The 25,007-nt window shown below is 52.2% G+C and overlaps 1 protein-coding gene across 1 annotated transcript in view; it reads left to right on the forward strand.

Annotated features, from left to right (window-relative positions):
* Nucleotides 1-25,007, forward strand: part of SBNO1 (strawberry notch homolog 1) — a 946,695-nt gene that overhangs the window by 402,100 nt on the left and 519,588 nt on the right. Inside the window, exon 12 of the mRNA XM_086942451.1 lies at nucleotides 21,399-21,599. Coding sequence (XP_086798577.1) covers nucleotides 21,399-21,599 — 201 coding nt within the window. The remainder of the gene's footprint in view (nucleotides 1-21,398; nucleotides 21,600-25,007) is intronic.

Raw genomic sequence — 25,007 nt, forward strand, 5'->3', positions numbered from 1 at the left:
CACCCTCACACACTGCACACACGGCAGCATCACACACACTGTACCCTCACACACTGCACACCCTCACTGTTAGACGGACCGGGAGGGTCGGCCGAGATTACGGGGAGAGGTCTCCAGGGAGAGCCGTCTCCAACGACTGTACAGACAAGTAACTTCCCCCCCACAGACGGACACTACACAAGGTTGAAGGTTAACGAGACTTTATATGCAATTCTTAGGTTACGATGGTATGATACAAGGAGGTCTGGACTCAGGGGTCCCCTCGGTTCTGATCTCGGGCTGAGGAAAAGGGTAGCGGGACAGTCTTAGTTACCAATGAGTACAAAATAGCTCTCAATCCTCGAGCTCGGCGTTCTAGATGATCGGGCCGTGGAGGAGCCAAGCAGGTCCCGAGATGGATGAAGGAAGGACGACGGTCCGCGGCGGAGCCTGCAGGTCCCGGTGAAAGATGACGGTTACAACGGTCCGCGGCCACGCCAGCAGATCCCGACGACGATGAAAGATGAAGGTTACGACGGCTGTGGCAGCGCCAACAGGCAGGACGATGGTGCACAGGACAGAGCTACGGCAGCGCCAGTAGTCCGTCCAGGATGAGTTCCTCTTTACGTCTCTCGACTCCAAGATACAACTGCCTTCCTGCTCTGGAGCTGCCCCAGTTATAGGGCTGGTGTGCTTTGATGTCCGGACCCTCGCACTTGGAGGTCGGGAGGTCCGGGATGAGGGAGTCCAGACACCCAGCAGGGGGGTGGAGCCAGCGCCCGGGGAGGCGATGGGCGAGCGGCACTGGGCGGGGGAGAGCCATCGGCACCTCTTTCTCCCATTGACTTGCCAAGTAGCCCGCTCACCTCCTGGGTGGAGGGTGGTGCCGGAATGTCTGAGGCCGGGCTAGGCCCAGGGTTGAGGTCGATCGGGGGCCAGGCGGCCTCGTGGTGAAGTGTCCAAGATGGCGGCCCGGGCTGGGCGCGTGGGCCGGTAGAGGATCGGACCCACGAGGTTAACATGTTCGAGGGCAGGAGTCCCTGAGGGGACGGAGGACGTGCAATGGTGGTGTGTGGTACTTGCGTGACTGGGCTCGGGCCTGGTTGAGCCGGGGGAGAGCGGCCCTTCATGTGGCCTGTCCAACATGCGTCCCCCCCAGCTGAAGGCGGGGAGAGTTACCCATCCTCTTGGGGACTCTCCTCGTCGAGGCGGAAAAACCGGGACAGGCCATCCGCGTTGGCGTGGTCTGACCCAGGCCGGTGTTCGACTGTGAAGTCCATACCTTGCAAGGAGATGGACCAGCGTAGCAATTTTGGGTTTTCCCCCCGCATATGCATCAACCACTGCAGGGGTCGGTGGTCAGTCTGTACCCGAAAGTGGGTGCCAAAAAGGTAGGGCCGGAGTTTCTTGAGGGCCCATACCACAGCGAAGGCTTCCCTCTCTATGGTGCTCCAGCGTTGCTCCCGTGGTAGGAGTCTCCGGCTGATGAAGGCCACCGGTTGATCAAGGCCTTCGGTGTTCACTTGAGACAGGACCGCCCCAATGCCCTGGTCAGAGGCGTCCGTCTGGACGACGAACTCCCGGCTGTAGTCTGGGGCCTGGAGCACAGGAGCGGAACACATGGCGGCCTTCAACTGTTCGAATGCCGCTTGACACTCTGGGGTCCAGTTCACCTTCTTGGGCTGATTCTTTGACGTGAGCTCGGTGAGAGGCCCCACTATGGTACCATAGTCTTTCACGAACCTTCGGTAGTAGCCCGTGAGGCCCAGGAAGGCTCGCACCTCGGTTTGGGTGATAGGGGGCTGCCAGTTCTGGATGGCGGCAATTTTCAGCTGTAGAGGGGCCACTAGGCCGCTTCCCACCTGGTGTCCGAGGTAGGTCACCGACCCTTGTCCAATTTGGCACTTGCTGGCCTTGATCGTAAGGCCAGCTCGCTGAAGGGCTTGCAGCACTGCTCGGAGGTGGTGGAGGTGCTCGGTCCAATGGTGGCTGTACACAGCGATGTCGTCCAGGTAGGCGGCGCTGAACTCTTCGAGCCCCGCCAGGACCTGATTGACGAGCCGTTGGAAAGTCGCTGGGGCATTTTTCATGCCGAAGGGCATGACCGTAAAATGATAGTGGCCATCGGGGGTGGAGAAGGCAGAACGTTCTTGTGCTCGGGGTGTGAGGCCGATCTGCCAATAACCTGCTGTCAGGTCGAAGATGCTGAGGTAGCGGGCAGCTCCCATTCGGTCGACCAGTTCATCTGCCCGGGGGATGGGATGTGCGTCCGTTCTGGTGACTTCATTCAGGCCCCGGTAGTCGACGCAGAACCGGAGTTCTGGTGTGGTTCCGGGGGCGGCTGCTTTGGGGACCAGTACGACCGGGCTGGCCCATGGACTGTCTGAGGGCTCGATGACCCCGAGCGTGAGCATCTTAGCTACTTCCGCCTGGATGCAGGCCCGTACCCGATCAGGTACGCGGTAGGCCCGGTGGCGGATAGGAGGGCTGTCTCCGGTGTCCACATCGTGCACACACCAGGAAGTGACACCTGGGGTGAGGGAGAACAGACTGGCGAACCGTGACAGGAGGGCTTGGCACTCTTGGCGTTGTTCTCTGGTGAGGGTCTCCGAGAGTCGGACCCCATCCACGGAGCCGTCTTGCTCCTGGGTCCGCAAGAGGTCAGGGAGAGGCTCGGAGTCGTCTTCAACCCCATTGTCTGTGGCCATCAGTAGGCTGAGTTCTGTTCGTGCAAAGTGGGGCTTCAGTCTGTTGGTGTGGAGGACTCGGAGTGGATTCCGGGAGGACTCCATATCGATCAGATAGGTGGCAGGACCCTTGCGCTCGATTACTTTGAAGGGTCCCGTCCATTTGTCTTGGAGAGCGCATGGCTCTGTGGGGGACATTACCCATACCTGTTGCCCCGGCTCGAATTCAATGGATGAGGCGTTCTGGTCATACCATTTCTTCATGTCCTCTTGACTGGCCTCTAGGTTGGCTTTTGCTAGGTCTCTGAACCGCCGGGACTGGTTGCGGAGGGTGAGGAGGTACCGGAAGACATCTGGAGGACTCTTGGCCGGAGGCATCTCCCAGCCTTCTTTGATCAGGCTGAGCGGCCCCCGCACTGGGTGCCCATATAGCAGTTCGAATGGGCTGAAGCCTAGGGACTTCTGTGGGACCTCCCGGTAGGCGAAGAGGAGGCACGGCAGCAGCACGTCCCACTGGCGACGGAGGGGCTCTTCCAATCCCCCGATCATCCCTTTTAGCGTGCGATTGAACCGCTCAACAAGTCCGTTTCCTTGGGGGTGATAGGGGGTCGTGAAGCGGTAGGTGACCCCACACTGTTGCCAGAGGGACTTCATGTATTTAGAGATAAAGTTCGTGCCTCTGTCGCTGACGACTTCTCGGGGGAACCCCACACGGGAGAAGATCCCCATCAGGGCCCGGCCGACCACTGGGGCTGTCACGGTCCGGAGAGGAATAGCCTCAGGGTAGCGGGTGGCGTGGTCCACTAGTACCAGGATGAAGCGATGGCCTTGTCTTGTACGCGGGTCCAGAGGTCCCACAATGTCTATTCCGACCCTCTCAAATGGGGTCGTGACTACTGGAAAGGGTTGCAGGGGTGCCTTTAGTTTGCGGCCGCTCTTTCCACTAGCTTGGCACGTGGGGCAAGATCGGCAATGCTGGTGCACATCGTTTCTCATTTTGGGCCAGAAGAAGTGGGTCACTAGGCGGCTGTAGGTTTTATCCTGTCCCAGGTGCCCTGCCAGGGGGACATCGTGGGCCAGATTCAGCAGGAAGTCTCTAAAGCGGAGGGGCACTACTAGTACTCGGTTGGCCCCCAGCTCGGCGATTCGTTGCTCGCTGTACAACAGATCATTGTCCCAGTAGACCCAATGAGTTCCGGAGGTATCCCCTGCGCTTTGGGCGAGCGCTTGTTGTCGGAGTCCCTCGAGGGAGGGACAGGTCTTCTGTTCCTGACGAAATTGTTCTTGTGTGGGTCCCCCTTCTTGAGCCCACTGGTCAAGGTTAGCGAGGTCGGAAGGTTGAGCAAGTTCGAGGGGGATGTCATGGTCGGGGGTCTCGGCTGGGGCGACCGGAGGCGGTGGCGCCGGCCATTCTGGTTCTTCCGGGTGATGGTTGGCACGGGCGGCCATGGACCGGGTGGTGACGCACGCCCAGTCCGGGACGCCCAACATCCCCAAGTGTTCTTTTCGCTCCACGGCTGCCCACGGGGAGCTTTCCAGGTAATTTCCGAGGAGGCAGTCCACGGGGGCGTCGTCTCGGACCGTCACTTTCAACATGCCGGAGACCCCTCCCCACTCAAAGGGGACGCAGGCCATCCGACACAGACTTTCCGAGTTGTCGGCTGATCGCACAGGGCAGAGAATGTTCGGTAGATATTGTTCTGGGGTCACCAGATGACAGCGGACGGCTGTCACACTGGCCCCGGTGTCCCGAAGGGCTTCGGCCCGTTGTCCATTGATGCTCACCCATTGGCTGTACTTCTGGGTGTTAGCGGGTAGGGGGACCCGCGGGACCATGTCTCTTCCCCCTAAGCACGCGAGAGACATGGCGGCTGGCTCCCACTCTTGATACTCTTGCTCGTCTGTTTCTTGTTCCTCGGAGATCTGTTCTTCCCCTAGTGCCGCGGCGGCCACATGGCGGGGTTTTGGACTCTGATACTGCGGGCAGCTTTGGTCGTTTGCATAGTGGCCGACTCGTTGGCATCGGTGACATGTAACATTGGCTCTGTACCCCGGTCGCGCCGGGGTGTTGCCCCGGTTGGCCGGGGGGGTGGTGCTGGTAGCGGGGGCGGCCGGAGTGTTGTCTCTTCCTCGTCCTTGGCCCCCTCCTCCTCCTCTGGGTCGGTGGTGACCATTGTTGTTCCGGTTCTGCTCGTAGGACCCATTCCGGCCCACTCTGGTGATCTCCCACCGGTCAGCTTCGGCTGCGAGCTGCCGGGGATCGGTTAACTTGCTGTCGAGGAGGTGTTGGCGTAGTTCAATGAAGCAATTGTTGGACAGATGCTCCCATACCATCAGATTGAACAGCTGCTCGTAGGTCGTGACGTTGTTCCCTCTGATCCAGCCTTCGAAGGCTCGGCTAAAGTACGTTACATAGTCCACCCAAGTTGTACCCGGGATGCGTGTGCAGTCTCGGAACCTCTGACGGTACATCTCGGGCGTGAGGCCATAGCGGGTGAGGAGGGCCGCTTTCATATGGTCGTAGGAGGTCATCTGGTGGTCTGGGAGCTGTAACAGGGTATCGCGACCCTCATTGAGGAATTTGCCCCATAGGCCGGCTCCCCAATCGTTTCTATCGATCCGGTGCGCAGTCATCGCGATTTCATAGGCCTTAAACCATTGCTGGATGTCGTCTTCTCGAAAATATTCTCGGACAACATCCTTGGGGATGTGTACTTTTTTCTCCGTGGTCCCTGGGGTGTGTGGTCTGTCGGGCACCCCTAACTCTTTATTCTGCTTGCGCAGGTTGATCTCGGCTAGGTTCCGTTCGTGCTCGTACGCTAGTTTCTTTTCCTCGAGCTCCCTTTGCCTCTGTTTCTCCTCTTTCTTCTCGGAGACGCAGGTGCTCTAAGTTTATTTTTTGTTCGGCCAACTTGAGTTCTACGTCCATCTTGAGTCGGGCCATTTCTAGTTCGTGTAGTCGGGTTTTTTCTCTTTCTTGGATCTCGTCTTGCGAGAGACTGGTTCTTTGCCCCTCCGGGGCCGTGTTGGTATTTTTCGCGGTGCTTTGCTCGGGGGCTTCGACATCCCCGGTCTCTGCCCAAGATTCTAGGGCATGCTTAAAATCGTCCTTGGTGCTTAGTCCGGTGGTAGCGATACCTAGTTCGATGCAGAACTGCTTTAGTTCACGATGGCTGTACTCCTCTAGTTTTTCCATTTGGAACTTCTCAGTTGATCCGCTCTCTTTAGTTGACATTGTGGTTCGTTGTGGGGTGAGCTACTCTCTGTACGTTATGCGGTGATTCGGATCGCGCCGCTGGCCACCAATGTTAGACGGACCGGGAGGGTCGGCCGAGATTACGGGGAGAGGTCTCCAGGGAGAGCCGTCTCCAACGACTGTACAGACAAGTAACTTCCCCCCCACAGACGGACACTACACAAGGTTGAAGGTTAACGAGACTTTATATGCAATTCTTAGGTTACGATGGTATGATACAAGGAGGTCTGGACTCAGGGGTCCCCTCGGTTCTGATCTCGGGCTGAGGAAAAGGGTAGCGGGACAGTCTTAGTTACCAATGAGTACAAAATAGCTCTCAATCCTCGAGCTCGGCGTTCTAGATGATCGGGCCGTGGAGGAGCCAAGCAGGTCCCGAGATGGATGAAGGAAGGACGACGGTCCGCGGCGGAGCCTGCAGGTCCCGGTGAAAGATGACGGTTACAACGGTCCGCGGCCACGCCAGCAGATCCCGACGACGATGAAAGATGAAGGTTACGACGGCTGTGGCAGCGCCAACAGGCAGGACGATGGTGCACAGGACAGAGCTACGGCAGCGCCAGTAGTCCGTCCAGGATGAGTTCCTCTTTACGTCTCTCGACTCCAAGATACAACTGCCTTCCTGCTCTGGAGCTGCCCCAGTTATAGGGCTGGTGTGCTTTGATGTCCAAGCCCTCGCACTTGGAGGTCGGGAGGTCCGGGATGAGGGAGTCCAGACACCCAGCAGGGGGGTGGAGCCAGCGCCCGGGGAGGCGATGGGCGAGCGGCACTGGGCGGGGGAGAGCCATCGGCACCTCTTTCTCCCATTGACTTGCCAAGTAGCCCGCTCACCTCCTGGGTGGAGGGTGGTGCCGGAATGTCTGAGGCCGGGCTAGGCCCAGGGTTGAGGTCGATCGGGGGCCAGGCGGCCTCGTGGTGAAGTGTCCAAGATGGCGGCCCGGGCTGGGCGCGTGGGCCGGTAGAGGATCGGACCCACGAGGTTAACATGTTCGAGGGCAGGAGTCCCTGAGGGGACGGAGGACGTGCAATGGTGGTGTGTGGTACTTGCGTGACTGGGCTCGGGCCTGGTTGAGCCGGGGGAGAGCGGCCCTTCATGTGGCCTGTCCAACACTCACACACACTGCGCACCCTCACACACACTGCGCACCCTCGCACCCTCACACCCTGCGCACCCTCGCACCCTGCGCACCCTCGCACCCTGCGCACCCTCGCACCCTGCGCACCCTCGCACCCTGCGCACCCTCGCACCCTGCGCACCCTCGCACCCTCGCACCCTGCGCACCCTCGCACCCTGCACACCCTGCGCACCCTGCACACCCTGCGCACCCTCACACCCTGCGCACCCTCACACCCTGCGCACCCTCACACCCTGCGCACCCTCACACCCTGCGCACCCTCACACCCTGCGCACCCTCACACCCTGCGCACCCTCACACCCTGCGCACCCTCACACCCTGCGCACCCTCACACCCTGCGCACCCTCACACCCTGCGCACCCTCACACCCTGCGCACCCTCACACCCTGCGCACCCTCACACCCTGCGCACCCTCACACCCTGCGCACCCTCACACCCTGCGCACCCTCACACCCTGCGCACCCTCACACACTCTGCACCCTCGCACACACTGCGCACCCTCGCACACCCTCACACCCTGCGCACCCTCACACCCTGCGCACCCTCACACCCTGCGCACCCTCACACCCTCTGCACCCTCACACACTCTGCACCCTCACACACTCTGCACCCTCACACACTCTGCACCCTCACACCCTCTGCACCCTCACACACTCTGCACCCTCACACACTCTGCACCCTCACACACACTGCACACTCACACACTCTGCACCCTCACACCCTGCGCACCCTCACACCCTCTGCACCCTCACACACTCTGCACCCTCACACACTCTGCACCCTCACACACTCTGCACCCTCACACACACTGCACACTCACACACACTGCACACACGGTAGCATCACACACACTGCACACTCACACACTGCACTGCACCATCACACACACTGCACACACTGCGCACCCTCACACACTGCACCCTCGCACACACTGCACCCTCGCACACACTGCACCCTCGCACACACTGCACCCTCGCACACACTGCACCCTCGCACACACTGCACCCTCGCACACACTGCACCCTCGCACACACTGCACCCTCACACACTGCACACACGGCAGCATCACACGAACTGTACCCTCACACACTGCACACACGGCAGCATCACACACACTGTACCCTCACACACTGCACCATCACACACACTGCACACACTGCACCCTCACACACTGCGCACCCTCACACACACTGCGCACCCTCACACACACTGCGCACCCTCACACACACTGCACACCCTCACACACACTGCACACCCTCACACACACTGCACACCCTCACACACACTGCGCACCCTCACACACACTGCGCACCCTCACACACACTGCGCACCCTCACACTGCGCACCCTCGCACCCTGCGCACCCTGCGCACCCTGCGCACCCTCGCACCCTGCGCACCCTCACACCCTGCGCACCCTCACACCCTGCGCACCCTCACACCCTGCGCACCCTCACACCCTGCGCACCCTCACACCCTGCGCACCCTCACACCCTGCGCACCCTCACACCCCGCGCACCCTCACACCCCGCGCACCCTCACACCCCGCGCACCCTCACACCCTGCGCACCCTCACACCCTGCGCACCCTCACACCCTGCGCACCCTCACACCCTGCGCACCCTCACACCCTGCGCACCCTCACACCCTGCGCACCCTCACACCCTGCGCACCCTCACACCCTGCGCACCCTCACACCCTGCGCACCCTCACACCCTGCGCACCCTCACACCCTGCGCACCCTCACACCCTGCGCACCCTCACACCCTGCGCACCCTCACACCCTGCGCACCCTCACACCCTGCGCACCCTCACACCCTGCGCACCCTCACACCCTGCGCACCCTCACACCCTGCGCACCCTCACACCCTGCGCACCCTCACACCCTGCGCACCCTCACACCCTGCGCACCCTCACACACTCTGCACCCTCACACACTCTGCACCCTCACACACTCTGCACCCTCACACACTCTGCAATGGAACATACACTCCAAATACCACTCAATGCCACATAACACTCTATATATCTATCGCCCTCACTCTATCTATCGCATCACTCAGCTCCACCACAGCATCACTCAGGGGCACCACAACATCACTATGCGCTACCACAGCATCACTGAACGCCACAGCATCATTCGTCGCCACCACAATATCAGTCCGCGCCACCACAGCATCAATCTGTGCAACCATTCAACAACTGGTTCTTTTGTGTAGTGTTGTTCACTTTTGGGTCAAAAGCTTTGGAACCTCTCACAATCACACTTGATTATAAGTTTTTCACTTGTATAATATAACACATGCAAGACACATACTTAGGTGCACTGAACAAGGTATTAGCTGCCGGATTCACAAGCTACATTTTGAGGGAGTTTACATTTTTTAATTAAGTTTACTACTTTTCAGTATTCACAAACTACACTTTTGCAGTAACTTACCCTTTTAGGTTGAGCCTAGCAGCAGCACGCATGCACTGCTTGTTATAGATCGCCTTTGTGTCTGATTTGGAAAGGGTCAAAAATGATGCAGTACACATCTGTGTATCCTCTTACATTAGTTGTACTTTCAGGTACCCTTTCTGGTGCACATGTTGCTGAAGATCTTTTAGCAGCACTACACCTAGAGAGTCGGAAACCTTTGGCCTACCCAGCAGTGGAGACATGTTAAGGCATGGGCAAAGAGCCTTTCAGGAGGCCTCCTTATAAAGCTAGCTCTGTTCTGCAGCTGAGTATTGCCCTAATTAACTTTACTAATTCGTTTTTTAAACAGATTGTTTTAAATACTGTTTTTCCTTTTTAATGTGGGTGATATCTGAGAGTCTATAATGGACATTTTGGAGAGACATGCTGTTGTTATATTTCATGTAACTTCTATAAAAAAGATTATTTTAGACCAAAACGGTACCTCTCAAACATCAGAGATTATTTGCATCAATATTACTATGCTGCTGCTGTGTTAAATGTTGGAAACAGGAGTCATAATCCTTCAATATTAGATGGAAACACATTTAAAATTTGGACGAATGTTCCCTGATCACATCACTTGCCTATCCCTGAGGCCTGCACTGCTGGGCATTCATTGTCCACAAAAAATGCATTTACCAAAGGTTTGAAGCACTGGGCTAATATCAGCTGGCTATTTAATATGAATTAGCCAAAGGCATGTGGTAGTCTGCAAATATCAGCTGCCCATATGATGTGCATAGGCTTTCACAACTTGCCGCATATAATATACCAACCAAACAGAAGCCTGCACAAGTGGACATTTCTGGCTCTGGCATGTGACATTTGCAGACCTCTAGTATATGCACTGTAATGCTTAAGGCAAAAACATAAATAAAAGGCATTGCCATTTACAATGCCAATAATAATGCGAGACCTATTGCATTGCAAATGCTTGTTTCTTCACTGGTTTTGATGCTGTTTAAATGCTTTACACTTGTTCGTTTGTGCAAGTGTGACTGCTCAGGGCCACAGCTACCCTCGGTTGAGCTAAGGTTTAGCAATTGAAACCTGACTGGTCCTAAAGGGGTTGAAACTGTATGAACACGTAGTTGTCGCTTGTGAGGAAATGGTGTGTATTATATGGTCTCGTATCTCACAACCACACAATATAATACACACCATTTCCTCACAAGCGAAAACCACACGTTCTCTTAATTGGACTGGCTGATCTAGAGCGCTAACAAAGAGGCTTTGCACGTTCCCAGATCACCATAGACCTTTTAGATGATCTATGGTTTGCTAGCCACACAAAATCTGAACTTCAACCCCTTCTTTCTGATGGATACATCTGTTAGGAATAGGTGAGGTGGAGGGGCTCCTGTTGTGCACTCAGCCTTATGTGATGTCTGAATGAGAAGGCGTTTTATTGTCATTCCCTGATTTGTAACACTTTCAGTGGGAATGACAGTATTTAGATAGTCCCTTTTAGCCTTAAGGGGCCATTCCTCATGTTAGCCTGTGCTCGGCTTACTGACTCGTCACCACGCCCCCTTTCCTGTTCTAGGCGTTTCCTGTTTGATACCTCTTTGGCGTTCAGCACTTTCGACCCCTCGTTTTCCACTCCTATTTCCACCCGACTCCGCACACATTCAGTACCTGTGAGCCCAGTTGCTTTGCTCCTTTCCCCTACGCGGATCCAGAAGATGCCGCTCATATCCCGCACCTGGAAGCTCTGCTGTTGGCTCCTTTCTTCTTCACGGAGCCGAACGACGCAGCTCATTTCAAGTTTGTTCCTGGCTACGCCTCAGAGCCGGTCAGTCTCTCACACCCAGCACCTAGGAGCCCCTCTGTTTCAATCCTATCTCCCCACGGAGCCTAACTGTGCAGCTCATTCCTAGTTCTTGTGAGCCTCCTCGGTCCCGCTCTTTCCAGTCCTTTTGAGCCAGACCGCTTTTGCTTGCTTCTTGCCTATTTCCCCAGTGATCACACGTTACATAAATATAATTCTTCGCTTTAGACCTTAATAACTCCCATTTTTATTCTCCTTTTCATTTGCGTTTGAGGGAGTTGATGTTCCGTCTTTAGTCATAAATTGAGGGCCGGACGACACCCCTCTTGAGATAGTGTCTGCTCCGCTTCTGCAGTTATATTCCTCAGGAGCCGGCCAGAGCTTCTCAAACCCTTTTTTCCAGTTGTTCCTTTAATTCCCTCCTGGGAGTCTGGTGATCCACCTTATTGTACCCATTCCTGCCCCGCCCAGCTGCTTCAGTCTACATATTTGAAGCTCATTGGAGACCTTCTTGGAGTTCCTGTTTTTAAAGCCTTTTCAGCTTACTCTTGGGATAAGTGACTCTCTGAGACTGAGTGCATTATAGGGGTATTAGTTATTGTCTGTTACTCAGTGTTCATTGTATACCTTCTTTCCTTTACAGTACCTGCTGTATTACCAGACTTTGACATTCTACCTAGCCACCTATGTATGGAGATAGTGGTGGACACTCCTTGGAATTTTCCCCCCTACTTTTAGTGAACAGCTCTTATCGAGTGCAGTAGACGCCTCCTGATTGTTGTTCTCTGGAAGTTTGGGGGGGCTTTCGTCTTCGCTCCTGTGGAATCTTGGCAGAACATTGCTTCCCGACAACATCTGCCAGTGGATTCCTCACTTTGTGATTCCTCACCTTGTGAATGTCCATTGCGCCAGAATATCCCCAGCGCCAGCAGCATTCTGATATTTTTTGTAGCTCTCCACGCCGACGATGACGTCACAGAAGCATGGCTCCGCACGCGGTTCCACTGACATCACCGGAGCCATAAGAGGGCCTTGTCGGTGTGATGACGTAAGTTCCCTTTTATCTGCGCCGTCGACGCTAACGGTTATTTGGGACTCTGTAGTTTCCTTGCTACTTTGTGTTTTCTGGATTGTGTTTCTGACTTCTCTTGTTTCTTCTTCAAGATGTCATCGAGGAAGTCAGGTTTCAAGCCCTGTAGGGAGTGCGGTGGCCATATGTCCATCATGGATCCCCACGAAGATTGTCTGGTGCCTGTCGTCGGATCACGACGTCGAGGGTTGCGCTTGCTTTTGTAAGATAAACCCGAAGGCTTTAAAGGAGAGGGAGGCCAAGCTGTTCATGGCGAAGATGAGGAAAGAGAAGAGAGGTCGAAGACGATAGAGGTCGAGATCTAGGTCGAGGTCGGGATCGAAGTCGACGTCTGGTAATGCTTCAAAATCAAAGAAGCATAAGAGGAGGCGGCACGGCTCTCGACGCCATTCTGTTAAGGAAACTGCTCTGAAATAGACTTCTCCAGCTCCTCGGCATCGTAAGGACTATGTTTCTCCTGCTCCCTCTGGCTTGAATCATGTTCTCCTATGTGGTTGGCTTCGTCTTCAGCTTCTGCAGAGCTTTCTCCGGCTCCATCGCTGACACATTCTCCGGCTACATCGCTGACGCATTCTCCGGCTCCAGTGGAAGAGGCTCCAATACCTGATGAATCTTAGACTCCATTGGCTCCACTGTCGATGCAGATTGGCCAGAGTCCGGTAATGCCACAGCCTGAGCCTATATCGGGTTCTTACCCACCTTCCCCTGGCCAAGATCCATCACATTACTTGAATGCGATGTTTGGAGTGTTTGCAAGAGCAATGTACCCCTCTGGGGCACCTTCAGGTCCCATGGGTCCTATGGCCTATAATCTGGGGGTTCCTCAGGCCTATGCTCGGGCTCCCTTTATGCCATTTCTTCCAGCGCCTCCGTCCTGGCATTTCCCATCACAGAGTATGTCGACGCCGTTCCCTTCATCTCCGCCGCCGTCAGCTCATCCTCGTTCGACTCAGGCTGTGACTCCAGATCCATGTTCAATGCCGGCTCGGGAACATTCAAAGTTGTGTCTGGCTCTACCGGTCCTGTGAATAAGATCCAGGCGGGAGGCACAAAGGATTTTGGAGGAGCAGAGGTATCGTACAGAAGAAATGGAGGAAGCTGAACAAGAGTCAGATGACTTACTTGAAGACTTGAGGGGGGCAAGTGGCCTTGATATGTCCCCGGAATGGGAGCTTTCTCCTCCTTCAGATGCTCCCTCTAAGGATCTGGCTCCTTACCACACAGTTATAAGGGAGGCAGCGGTGCTCTTAGACCTGCAGCTCCCAACGGCTGAATTTAAGTCCAATATCTTAACAGAGGTTCTTCATTCTCCCTCCACTGTAGTAGAACCTTTACTTCCTTTCAATGATGCCATCACTGAGCCAGTTATGGAGGTTTGGCGTAAGCCCTTTTCGGCTCCAGCAGTGTCAAAATCTGTTGCTAGGAGGTACAGGGCGGCTCCAGGGGATCCGGACTTCCTATCATCCCATCCTTCTCCTGAGAGCCTGGTGATTCAGGCTGCCTGTTTGAAGATGTCTTCCGGGGCTTTTCCTCAAGTTCCTGGTGAAAAAGCTTGACCAGTCAGTCAAGAAGGTGTTCTCCTCGGCAAGTAAGGCCTTGAAGTCCACAAATGCCACCTGTCTTTTGGGCCGTTACATCCACGCCCTAATGGTCTTTGCAAAACAGCTGGCTCCTACATTTTTTGAAGAGGACAGACAGAATTTGAATGAGGTCTTGTCGTACACTCAAGCAGCTGCACGTCAAGTTATTTAGAGTGGTTTGGACACTGCATACTCTGTTGCCAGGATCATGGGCTCTTCGGTTGCCACAAGAAGTGCTTGGCTTAAGTCGTCTGAGTTCTCTCCGGATGTGCAGGCAACACTTCTGGATCTCCCCTTCGAAGGTTCTGGGCTGTTTGAAAAGAAAGCAGATGCAGCCTTGGAAAGCCTTCAAGGACAGCAAAGCCACAGCTAAGTCTCTGGGCCTACAGGCGCAGCCTAGAGGTTCCTCTTACAGAAAGTACAGAGGTTTTGGGAGGTCGTCCTTTTAGACCTACAGGCAGCCTCAGCAGCAGCAAAATACCCTGTATAAGACCTACAGGGGCAAGAACAGAGGTGGTCCATGAGGTTGTCAACCCTCCTCCTCCTCTCCCCTCTTGCAACATCAAAGCATCCCTAGATCCACCATTCTGGATCTTGTTGGTCCCGTTTGGGGGGGTCGGCTTACTCATGTTCTGCAAGATTGGGAATCGGTCACTACAGACCTTTGGGTTCTAAATCTTGTGGAAAATGGGCATTCTCTTCACTTTCGGGAATTCCCTCCAAATTACCCTCCTTGCCAAGGGGCTTGCTCGGAGGACAACCTTCTTCTGCTGCAGGAGGAAGTCCGAACATTACTGAAAAAGGTGCGATAGAAGTGGTCTAATATGACGTTGTAAATTTAATTGTTTTTTATTACATGTATGTTTGTCTGCTTTTATGAGTAATACTCGAAATAAAGCACTTTGAAACTGAAACTGAAACTGAAGTGGTTCCAGAGTGGGGAAGGGGTCAGGGATGCTACTCCCGGTATTTCCTGATACCCAAGAAGGATGGCAGGCTACGTCCAATCCTGGAGCTCAGTATCTTGAACCTTTTTCTGAAGCAGGAAAAGTTCAAGATGCTCACCCTTGCGGAGGTTCTTCAAGCGCTGCAACAGGAGGACTGGATGGTGTCAATCGACTTGCAGGATGCGTATTTTCATATTCCGATTCTGAAGGCGCACAGGAAGTAGCTCAGTTTTACGGTAGGGTCGCAACATTATCAGTTTGTGGTTCTCCCGTTTGGACTTACTACTGCACCTCGAGTCTTCACCAAGGTGATGGCAGTGGTGGCAGCCCATCTCAGGAGGTTGGGGATTCCAGTTTTCCCCTATCTGGACGAGTGGCTGATTAAAGCGGAGTCGCCAGAGAAGGTGCTTCAACTGCAGGTTACAACTCAGCTGTTGTACAAATTGGGTTTCTCTATAAACGTGCCCAAGTCTCATCTGGTGCCCTCTCAGCGCAATCTGTTGATAGTGGCAGCCAACTGGACACTACTGTTTGTCGAGCATTCCCACCTCCACAAAGGATTCTCGACATTCAGGAAATGATTCCCTTGTTTTTCAATTGAGCGGTCGCTCTAGTCCTGAAGGTCCTTCGCCTGCTCGGTCTGTTTGCTTCCTGCAGTCTGTTGGTCAACCATGCACGCTGGCACCTGAGGGCGCTCCAGTGGTGCCTCCGCAGGCAGTGGTATCAGCACAACTGAGATCTCAGGGAGTCTGTGAGGATCGCCAGAGAAGCTGCAGCGGATCTGTCTTGGAGCGTGGAGGGCAATCTGTCTCAAGGAAAACCCTTCCATCTACCTCCATCAGTGGCCACAGTGATAATGGATGCATCCACTTAAGGGTGGGTGCGCATCTGGGGGATCTGGAGATCAAGGGTCTTAGGTCTCCAGAGGTAAGGTTGCTTCACATCAGCCTTTTGGAGTTGCGGGCAATACGTTTGGTGCTCAAGGCCTTCTCCCCTTCAGGGTCAGTCGGTTCAAGTCCTGACGGACAACACTATCGCGATGTGGTTTGTCAAAAAGCAGGGAGGTGTGGGGTCGCTTTGTCTCTACAGAGAGGCTCTGTGTCTCTGGTCCTGGGTTCAGGACCATCAGATTTGTCTGATGGCAAATCATCTGGCTGGAGTTCTGAACGTGCGTGCAGACAGTCTAAGTCAGCAGTTCTCTGCCGACCACGAGTGGAGGCTTCATCCGGAGGTGGTTCGTTATGTCTTTCGGACGTGGGGAACTCCTCAGGTGGACCTGTTTGCCACTCACAAGAACGCACACTGCCCGTCATTTTGCTGTCTCCAGTATCCGATGCAGGGAGCTTTGTGGGACGCGTTTCAGTTGAGTATGAGCTCTCAACTCCTTTGCGTGTTTCCTCCCATACCTTGATTCCTCTGGTTCTGAGGAAGATTCGCCAAGACCGGGCCGAAGTCATATTGATCGCCCCGGATTGGCCAAGAAGGGTGTGGTACACAGATCTACTTCACCTCTTGTTGCACCCTCCGCTCAGTCTCCCTCTCATGGCAGACCTCCTCTCGCAGTCACAGGGGTCGGTTCTACACCCCAACACCAGAGCTTACTCCTTCATGCCTGGAGATTGAACGGGGCAACCAAATTATTTTTCTCTCCCGCCTTTCGTGGTGGACGTTATACTATCGGTCAGGCGACACTCCACCAAGTCTTATCTATTCCTATAGGTGGTCCAAATTTGTCCATTGGTGTGGGGAGAAGTCTATTGACCTTTTGAGGGCTCTCTTATCCAACATCCTTCAGTTTGCTCTCTCTAGCCCAGCAGGATTTTGCTGTGGCTACTGTGAAGGGCTATTTATCTGCTTTATCGGCGTTCATTTGCGTGCCGGATCAGCCATCTTTGTTCAAGTCACCCATTGTGTTAAGGTTCATTAAGGGCCTTACTAACAAGTTTCCATCCACTCCTTTATTGTGCCTCAATGGGACTTAGATCTTGTCTTGACTTACTTGATGGGTTCTCCCTGTGAGCCCTTGCACAAGTGTCCCTTGAGACTATTGTTTTTTTAAAACCGTTTTTCTTGTTGCCATTACCTCAGCAAGGAGGGCAAGTGAGCTTCAAGCTCTGAGTTCGAAACCCCAGTTCTTGACCATTCATTCTGATTGAATGGTACTCATGACCAGGGCTGTTTTTCTGCCTAAGGTGGTAACTCCCTTTCATCTGGGGCAGTCCATTACCCTTCCTACCTTCATTCTTCCCCCCCCACCCTTCCAAGGAGGAGGAGCGGCTTCTCCGCTTGGACCCTAAAAGGGCGGTGAGTTTTTACCTCGATAGTACTAAAGACTTTAGAGTGGATGACCAGCTCTTCATGGGCTTCATTGGCTGTAAGAAAGGCAGAGCGGTGCACAAGTGCACCCTTACCAAATGGATTATCTTGTGCATCAAGATCTGTTACTCTTTGGCCGGTAAGGACCTCCAGAGGGTATAAGAGTTCACTCTACCAAAGCAAAGTCTTCAACATCTGCCTTGTCTAGAGTGTTCCTGTGGAGGACATTTGTAGAGCGGTAACTTGGGCATCCCTCCACACTTTCGCGACGCATTACTGCTTAGACTCCGAAGTGAGGAGGGACGTAATCTTGCGCGTTCTGTTCTCAAAGATTTTCTGGTATAGAAGGGTTACTTACCTTTAGTAACGCTTTTTCTGGTGGATACAGTATCTGCCTGTGGATTCCTCACTGACCCACCCGCCTTCCTGTTGTCCCCCCTTGTATACCTACAATGTTGATATTTTCTATCTGTTACTTTCAATTCAAGTGTTATTCTTTTTTCTCATTGCACTGTGTGTGTGTTGGTTTGAATACTGTATACTGTGTATGCTGTATATATTTGTGTCGGTCCATCCGTGTGCCTCGAAGGCACAGGAAAAAAGGGCGGAACTGACGTCATCACACCGACGAGGCTCTCTTATGGCTCCGGAGACGTCAGCAGAGCCTCGTGCCGAGCCAGTCTTCTGTGACGACGTCCTCGTCAGTGTGGAGAGCTACAAAAAAGATCTGAATGCTGCTGACGCAGGGGATATTCACAAAGTGAGGAATCACAAGGTGTGGAATCCACAGGTAGATACTGTATCTACAGAAGAAGCGTTACCGAAGGTAAGTAACTTGTTCTGTACGTCCTTTCCTGGGAGCAGTTCGCAACACAGTCACTGGGAAAGTGTACCCGAGCTAATTTCGGATTCAAGCTTTGCAGTTGTTACTGTATCTTTTTAAGCCAGATAGCCACTTAACAGTCTGCACATCATCAGCATGATGGCCTCCTGTATTGCCACAGTTTCCCGAGGCAGACTGCACATGCCTCTGCTAGAAAAGTGCCTAGTTGCACAATGGTCACAAGCAGAGATCTTTCTTGACCCAGTTCCACATATGACCATGGAGTCTTTGCTCATGGGATGGTGGGCACATTTACAGGACTTGGCCGTTCTGAGTATATGGGCACGCCACCAACTGGGTTTTCACATCACGTACCTAGAAGTATTGGCAATTCAGTTGGCTGTCAAAGCTTTAGCTTTCTTCTGCAGCATACACCATTATGTAGTCCTCATCCGCACAGACAATCTGACCAGCATGTACTACCTCCAGCAAGAAGGTAGCACACACTCAAAACAGCGGTCAACGTTAGCACACAGCATTTAATGGTAGGCACTCCTCCACCAACCTCGACTGGCAGAGTACCTACTATAAGTACAGCAGAATATGGCAACTCCACCTGAAAGTCTTACTCCTGTACTAATGTTGTGTTGGATTCCCTGCCGTAGACCTCTTCACCACCACCAAAAGTGCCAAATCCCAAGCTTTGCATCCAGGTTCTCGCACCCACAGTCCATTGCAATATACTGTGGATGAACTGGCCAGGGATACTTACCTACAAGTTTCCTCCTCTCCCACTCCTTCCATATGTGGTCCAGACGCTTCAGCAAACATCCCTCACTCTCAATCTAGTACTTACCACGTGGGCCATGTAACCCTAGCCCATCTCCCTTCTTGGCTTATCCCTAGTGTCTTACTCCGAAGCAGGGCACTGTAAGGCACCTGTACCTCCAGGCATTAAAATCTTGCAATCTAGCTTATCAAGTCCTAGAATTTGGCTCTCTGTCTGCCTCCTGAATGTATGTCCTTAAGGATGCCAATAGACCCACCACACAGAGCTGCTATGCGGACAAATGGAAAAGATGTGTTCGTTACAACCTACCCAAGCACATTTTCTCATTGTAGTCAGCATTCCAAGAAAGTTTGGTACCTGCTCCACCTCCACCTACAGACGTCACGCCTCCCTATACATCCCTACTTGGCTGCAGTTCCTTTTTCAGGCACTCAGTAATCAAAGCGTTTGTGAAGGGATTTAAACTCGGTAGTCCACCAATGGTACCCCCAGCGCCTCTCTGGAACCTCAGTGTTCTCGCTCGACTCATGGGCACTCCTTTTAAGCCCCTTTATTCTTACCCTCTCTTGGAATTTGGTCTTCCTAGTTAACATTACATCTCTTAAGTGAGTGAGTGTCAAGCTCTTAACCTTGTGGAACCATTCAGGTGCACAATGATAGTTATCCTTAGGACTAATCCAACATTTTTGCTCAATGTGGTATCTTTTTGTCACATTAACCAAACTGTTGAACTCCGTGTTCTTCCCACACCCGGACTCCGTGGCGGAGAGGACTCTTGACCGTCTAGATTTCAAAAGAGCCCTTATGCACTACTTTGATTTAACAAAACCCTTTTTCAAGATGCATTAGCACTTGATCTCATTCAGAAAAACCACACAAAGGCCATACTCAATCCAAAGTGGGCATAGGCAGGTTACTAAACGAATCCATTCAGACTTAAAAAGTCATCTGCTTGCACCTCATAGGCCCCACTCTACCCACAAACAGGGGGCCTCCATGGCTTTCCTTGGTAACATGCCTACGGCTGACAAATTTAAAGCCGCTATTGGTCCACTCCACACATTCACTAAGCATTACTGTGTGGGTGTTTTACACGCCAATAAGATCATATTTTCCAAGCTTTTACAATACTCTCCAGCTTTCTCCAGCTAGCCATTGCTTAAGGGAGAACTGTTTTAAAGAGCATGTTTATCTACAGCTACACATGCCACAATGGAACATGTTAAGTACCTTGTAAGCATCTGTTTGTGGTATGTAGTGCTGTAGATTCCTACCCAGAAGTCTTAGATTGTTACAGTAACTTTTCTTTCTTCTTCTTTGCATGCTCATTTTCTGTTTTTCTATGCTCCATTTTTATCCTCACTCACCATGCTAAAATATTCTAACAGTGGAGCTGATGCTGTGTGCAATTCTAGCCATAGGAGGAGTCACTGTACCTTTTGACTTGAGCGACTTTGTCAAAGAAAACAAATTGCACACTTCCCAGCACAACATCTGGTGGCAGATGTATGTTGAGCCTGTGAATCTACAGCACTGCATGCCTCAAACAGATGCTTACAGTGCACATAACATTTTCCTTTTGATATTATTGCTCCTGCAGATTAGTAAAGTCCCCTTGTCCTTCCTGCATATTTTTGTTGTTGTATCAGTTATTCTGCTGTCTTTACGTTCATGTTGCGTGGGGGTGGCACAGAATGATGATGGAATGAACTTCATTGGTAGATGTGGTGTCTTTTTTTGGTGGCCTGAAAGTCCCTTCTGGTGGGGCAGAGATGCGTTTGAGGTTGCCGTACTGGACCTTGTCACGCTAGTAGAGATGAATGCTCATAAAAACTCCAGGTCTGGTCTGGCACAAGTGAAGCGGTTAAAATAAGTAATCTGCATGATTAACCCCTTGCACGCTGCGTGAATTCCCCCGCTGTGCGGACGAATTAATGAGTGGGCGGGGTTCGGACGGCCCCCGGCCGTCCTCTGCACACGCCCAACGTGACGTCAGACGACCGGGGGCCGTCCGCAGCACGCAAGGGGTTTAACATGTTAAAAACATTACCAAAGTGATATGTCTATGCTTTATACTCTACATATTACACTGTTCACTCAATTTATGCAGAATATTCACTGAAACATCATTTTGTGCACAGCGTACAACCCCTCCCTATGATGTATCCATCCTTTCTGACTGTGTATTTATTTTACCACTGTCTAACCCTGTATGCAAAAGTGCAATAAAATACTTTAAACTAAAAAAAAAAAACATTTCCAAAGACAAGTAATTTAGCTCTTTGCCTGTTTTTAGAGTTTGCCAAAGACCTGAAATTATTTTGTTGCTTGATTGTAAGTTTTGGTTATTGAGCTCAAATTAAGTGTTAATATTTGCTTCAACTTAATTGAATTCTATATATATTTTCCCAAAGTGGTTGTGCTTTTATTGGCGTTTATATTTCATCAAACACTTGATCTTTACTTGTTTTGTGTACAAAGATGTAATCTAATATGAAAGTGATTATCTTTTTGTCCAGTTTAAAGATTGAAGAACTCACACATAAATCACATTATCTTTCTCAGGTGAAGATATTGAAAGGGAAGCTAAAAAACCACGCAAGGTTGGCGGTCTTGCTGGCAGCAGTTCTTCTGAAATGGACAGTGATTCGGACGCCTCCAACAAGAGAGATTCTGACAATGAAAGTGTGAAATCTTTAAGTTCAGGAGAGGACGAAGATGATTTTAATCCATTTCGGGACGAATCAAGTGAGGAGGATGAAGATGGTGCGTGGGTAAAATTATTTCAATAACTACATTGTGCCATTCATAATTAAGCCACTTTACAAATTTTAAATACCATGAAACCAACCCTGATTTGTAATTCTCCTCATGACTCCAAATTGGACAATAAATGAGATGTTTCAATTAGACGATAATACAAAATAAGGCCTATACATTAGTCTACATTTTTTTGAAGAATCAGATCATTAATTTGTAATATCTATCCCCCTTCATTGGTAGAACTGATTGTAATATCTACTGCCGAAGGGAAATAAAATCAGTCACTACATGTTTGCTTTTCCTGCCAGTACTATAACATTTCTGTTGGAATCAGATCAAACACTGCTACTTATCTAATTGGTTACATAATCCTTAAGCATAGTTGTTGGTGAATTCTGATCCTCACTTAAGGTGTCAGGGTATTTCGAACACCATTAGAAAATCAAGAGGCATCTTGATTGAGGCATGTATTGTGGTGGGTGGAGTTATTCGGATGACTAATCGGCTTCACTGATAACTAAAGTTAAGACCTGGGCATAATCTTTAATTCAACCATAACCTTCCAAGGTCAGTAGTAGGAGCAGCGGTGTCGCCCCACCCCAAAAAACTGCAGGAAAGGAAAAATAAAACTGCACTAGTTTTATTTTTCCTTTCCTGCTTAGTCTTGGGGCTGGGGCCTGCTAGTGACAGGCACTGATGGGAGTGCATTCCCGTCATGCACATTAAATGCTCTCTCCAACCCAGCAATGCAGCTGCGTTGGACAGAGCAGGCACAGACTTGGTCTGTCCTGGAGCGCTAATTGAGGCCGCTGGAGCCAATTCTGAAGCTGCTCTCTGCACAAGAGCAGCTTCAGAATTGGCCGCAGGGTTTAATTGGTGTTATTATGGTAATGCGCTTATCAAATGTTTGAAGCATGTGTGCATGTAGATGCACATGCACATACTCTTGCCATGTAGTGTTGGGCCCAGCTTTGTGAAAATTGGTACTTTGACTCCACTCTTGCTTGCAGTGCACAAGGTAATCGCCTCCATTGTTAGGTTGTGTTCTTTCCGCCTTCGGGTTAGGACCTCTGCTCCTGATCAACGCCGTCACAGTGTTCTTTTCGACATTCACTGTTTGTTTCCCTTTGTATTATTGATTTTGATTGTACTCCCTTTCTCTTGTATTGCTGTTTGCTCTGGGGCAGCTCTCCATCAATCTCAACCCCCGGTGCGGCCCTGCTCATCGGAGGAGTCTTCCACTCTATCCGCTCTCACCATGCCTCGCCTCTGATGGAACAGGCGCCTTTTTGATGTGGTCCTTAGTGTCATTCAAAATACTCCTGGGCCGACTTCCATGAGATCTTTAATCCTTGTTTCTCCCCAAAGCACGAGGCCCCTTGCGATGCGTGGCAGTTTTTCCATTCAAAAACATTCTTTTGGACTAACGGACCAGTCAACTCGAGATGTTGCGCCGGAGCAGCGGAGATACCCCAGACCTCTTGGGCACTCAGGACCTCAAGGGGAAAGAGGAGGGGGATAGCATCCGGAACCATCAGCCGCAGATGAGGCTTTCTTGCCTTAAGAGAATTCTGTCTCTGACCTCAAGATCAAAGACCTCCTGCCGGCTCAACAGGAGGTGAGTACAGCCTTGCTGTCCCCCCCTCCCTCAATCTTCCATCCTCGACCTTGTTCCTAGCTTCCATTCCGCAAGTGGCGTTCAGCCTTTGTGGACCAACAGAGACAGGATTCTGGGCTTCCACTTCCTTTGGGACATGGTCGTTAACTTTACCTACACCCAACCATACAACATGGCCCCACAAGAAGACCCGATCATGTGGATCCACCAGGGGGGTACAGCTTCCGATATTTACCATGCCCGACTCTACGCTGCAGGTGACCCCGCCTCCTACAACGAGGTCTTGTGTAGGGCTGCAGCATATCCTAGTGTGGAAATGCACCACAAGTCTGTTGAAGAGTATTTTCCTTTTAAACTTTCCTCCACTCCACGCAGTGCCTGACCATGTTGAAAGGGATGCTTAAACCTGCTCCTGATCTTTTCAGAGAGCCGACAAAGGCTAGAGACCACTTCCACGGGTAGGTTAGAAATTTTTTTGCAAGGTTTCCTTTTAAGATCTATCTACATTAGGGCCAATTCCCACCTTATTCCCTGGTGGTGCTTACTGTTCATAAACACGCAAAAGCTCAAGTTGCCTGTGAAGGTCCTCTGCCGGACAAAGAGTAAACGTACAGACATGGCTGACAAGCACCTTGCACAGTGTGCCAATACTTAGCGTATTGCAAACTCAATCTGCCTGCTTTCCATGGACGACACCGCCCACTGTGATGAGATGGAGGAGCTCCTCCAACATATCCCGGAGGAGCACTGGGAGAGGCCACGAGCTGGTTCCTGAAGGCAAGCTTGGCACTTTTTTTCCCCTTCTCCCCTTGTCCCATTCTTCCCTTCCCACATTTTTCCATTCCCCCCTTTTTTCCCTCCCCCATTTTTCCCTCCCCCACATGTTTCCCTCCCCCCATGTTTCCCTCCCCCCATGTTTCCCTCCCCCCATGTTTCCCTCCCCCCATGTTTCCCTCCCCCCATGTTTCCCTCCCCCCATGTTTCCCTCCCCCATGTTTCCCTCCCCCATGTTTCCCTCCCCCCATGTTTCCCTCCCCCATGTTTCCCTCCCCCATGTTTCCCTCCCCATGTTTTCCTCCCCCATGTTTTCCTCCCCCATGTTTCCCTCCCCCATGTTTCCCTCCCCCATGTTTCCCTCCCCCATGTTTCCCTCCCCCATGTTTCCCTCCCCCATGTTTCCCTCCCCCATGTTTCCCTCCCCATGTTTCCCTCCCCCATGTTTCCCTCCCCCATGTTTCCCTCCCCCATGTTTCCCTCCCCCATGTTTCCCTCCCCCATGTTTCCCTCCCCCATGTTTCCCTCCCCCATGTTTCCCTCCCCCATTTTTCCCTTCCTCCCCCCATTTTTTCCCTTCCTCCCCCCATTTTTTCCCTTCCTCCCCCCATTTTTTCCCTTCCTCCCCCCATTTTTCCCCTGCCCCCCATTTTTTCCCTGCCCCCCATTTTTTCCCTTCCCCCCATTTTTTCCCTTCCCCCCCCATTTTTTCCCTCCCCCCCCATTTTTTCCCTTCCCCCCCCATTTTTTCCCTTCCCCCCTATTTTTTCCCTTCCCCCCTATTTTTTCCCTTCCCCCCCTATTTTTTCCCTTCCCCCCCCATTTTTTCCCTTCCCCCCCATTTTTTCCCCTCCCCCCATTTTTTCCCCTCCCCCATTTTGTCCCTGCCTGCCCCCATTTTGTCCCTGCCTGCCCCACCCCCTCCTTCCCCTTTGATGGGGAGCATCTCTAAGGTCCCCAGGTTCTAAGGTCCCCAGGTTGAACAGATATTGGTGAAAATTAAAGCACAGGGAATGCCA

The sequence above is a fragment of the Lissotriton vulgaris genome, chromosome 11, assembly GCF_964263255.1.
Source record: "Lissotriton vulgaris chromosome 11, aLisVul1.2, whole genome shotgun sequence".
NCBI classification, from domain to species: domain Eukaryota; kingdom Metazoa; phylum Chordata; class Amphibia; order Caudata; family Salamandridae; genus Lissotriton; species Lissotriton vulgaris.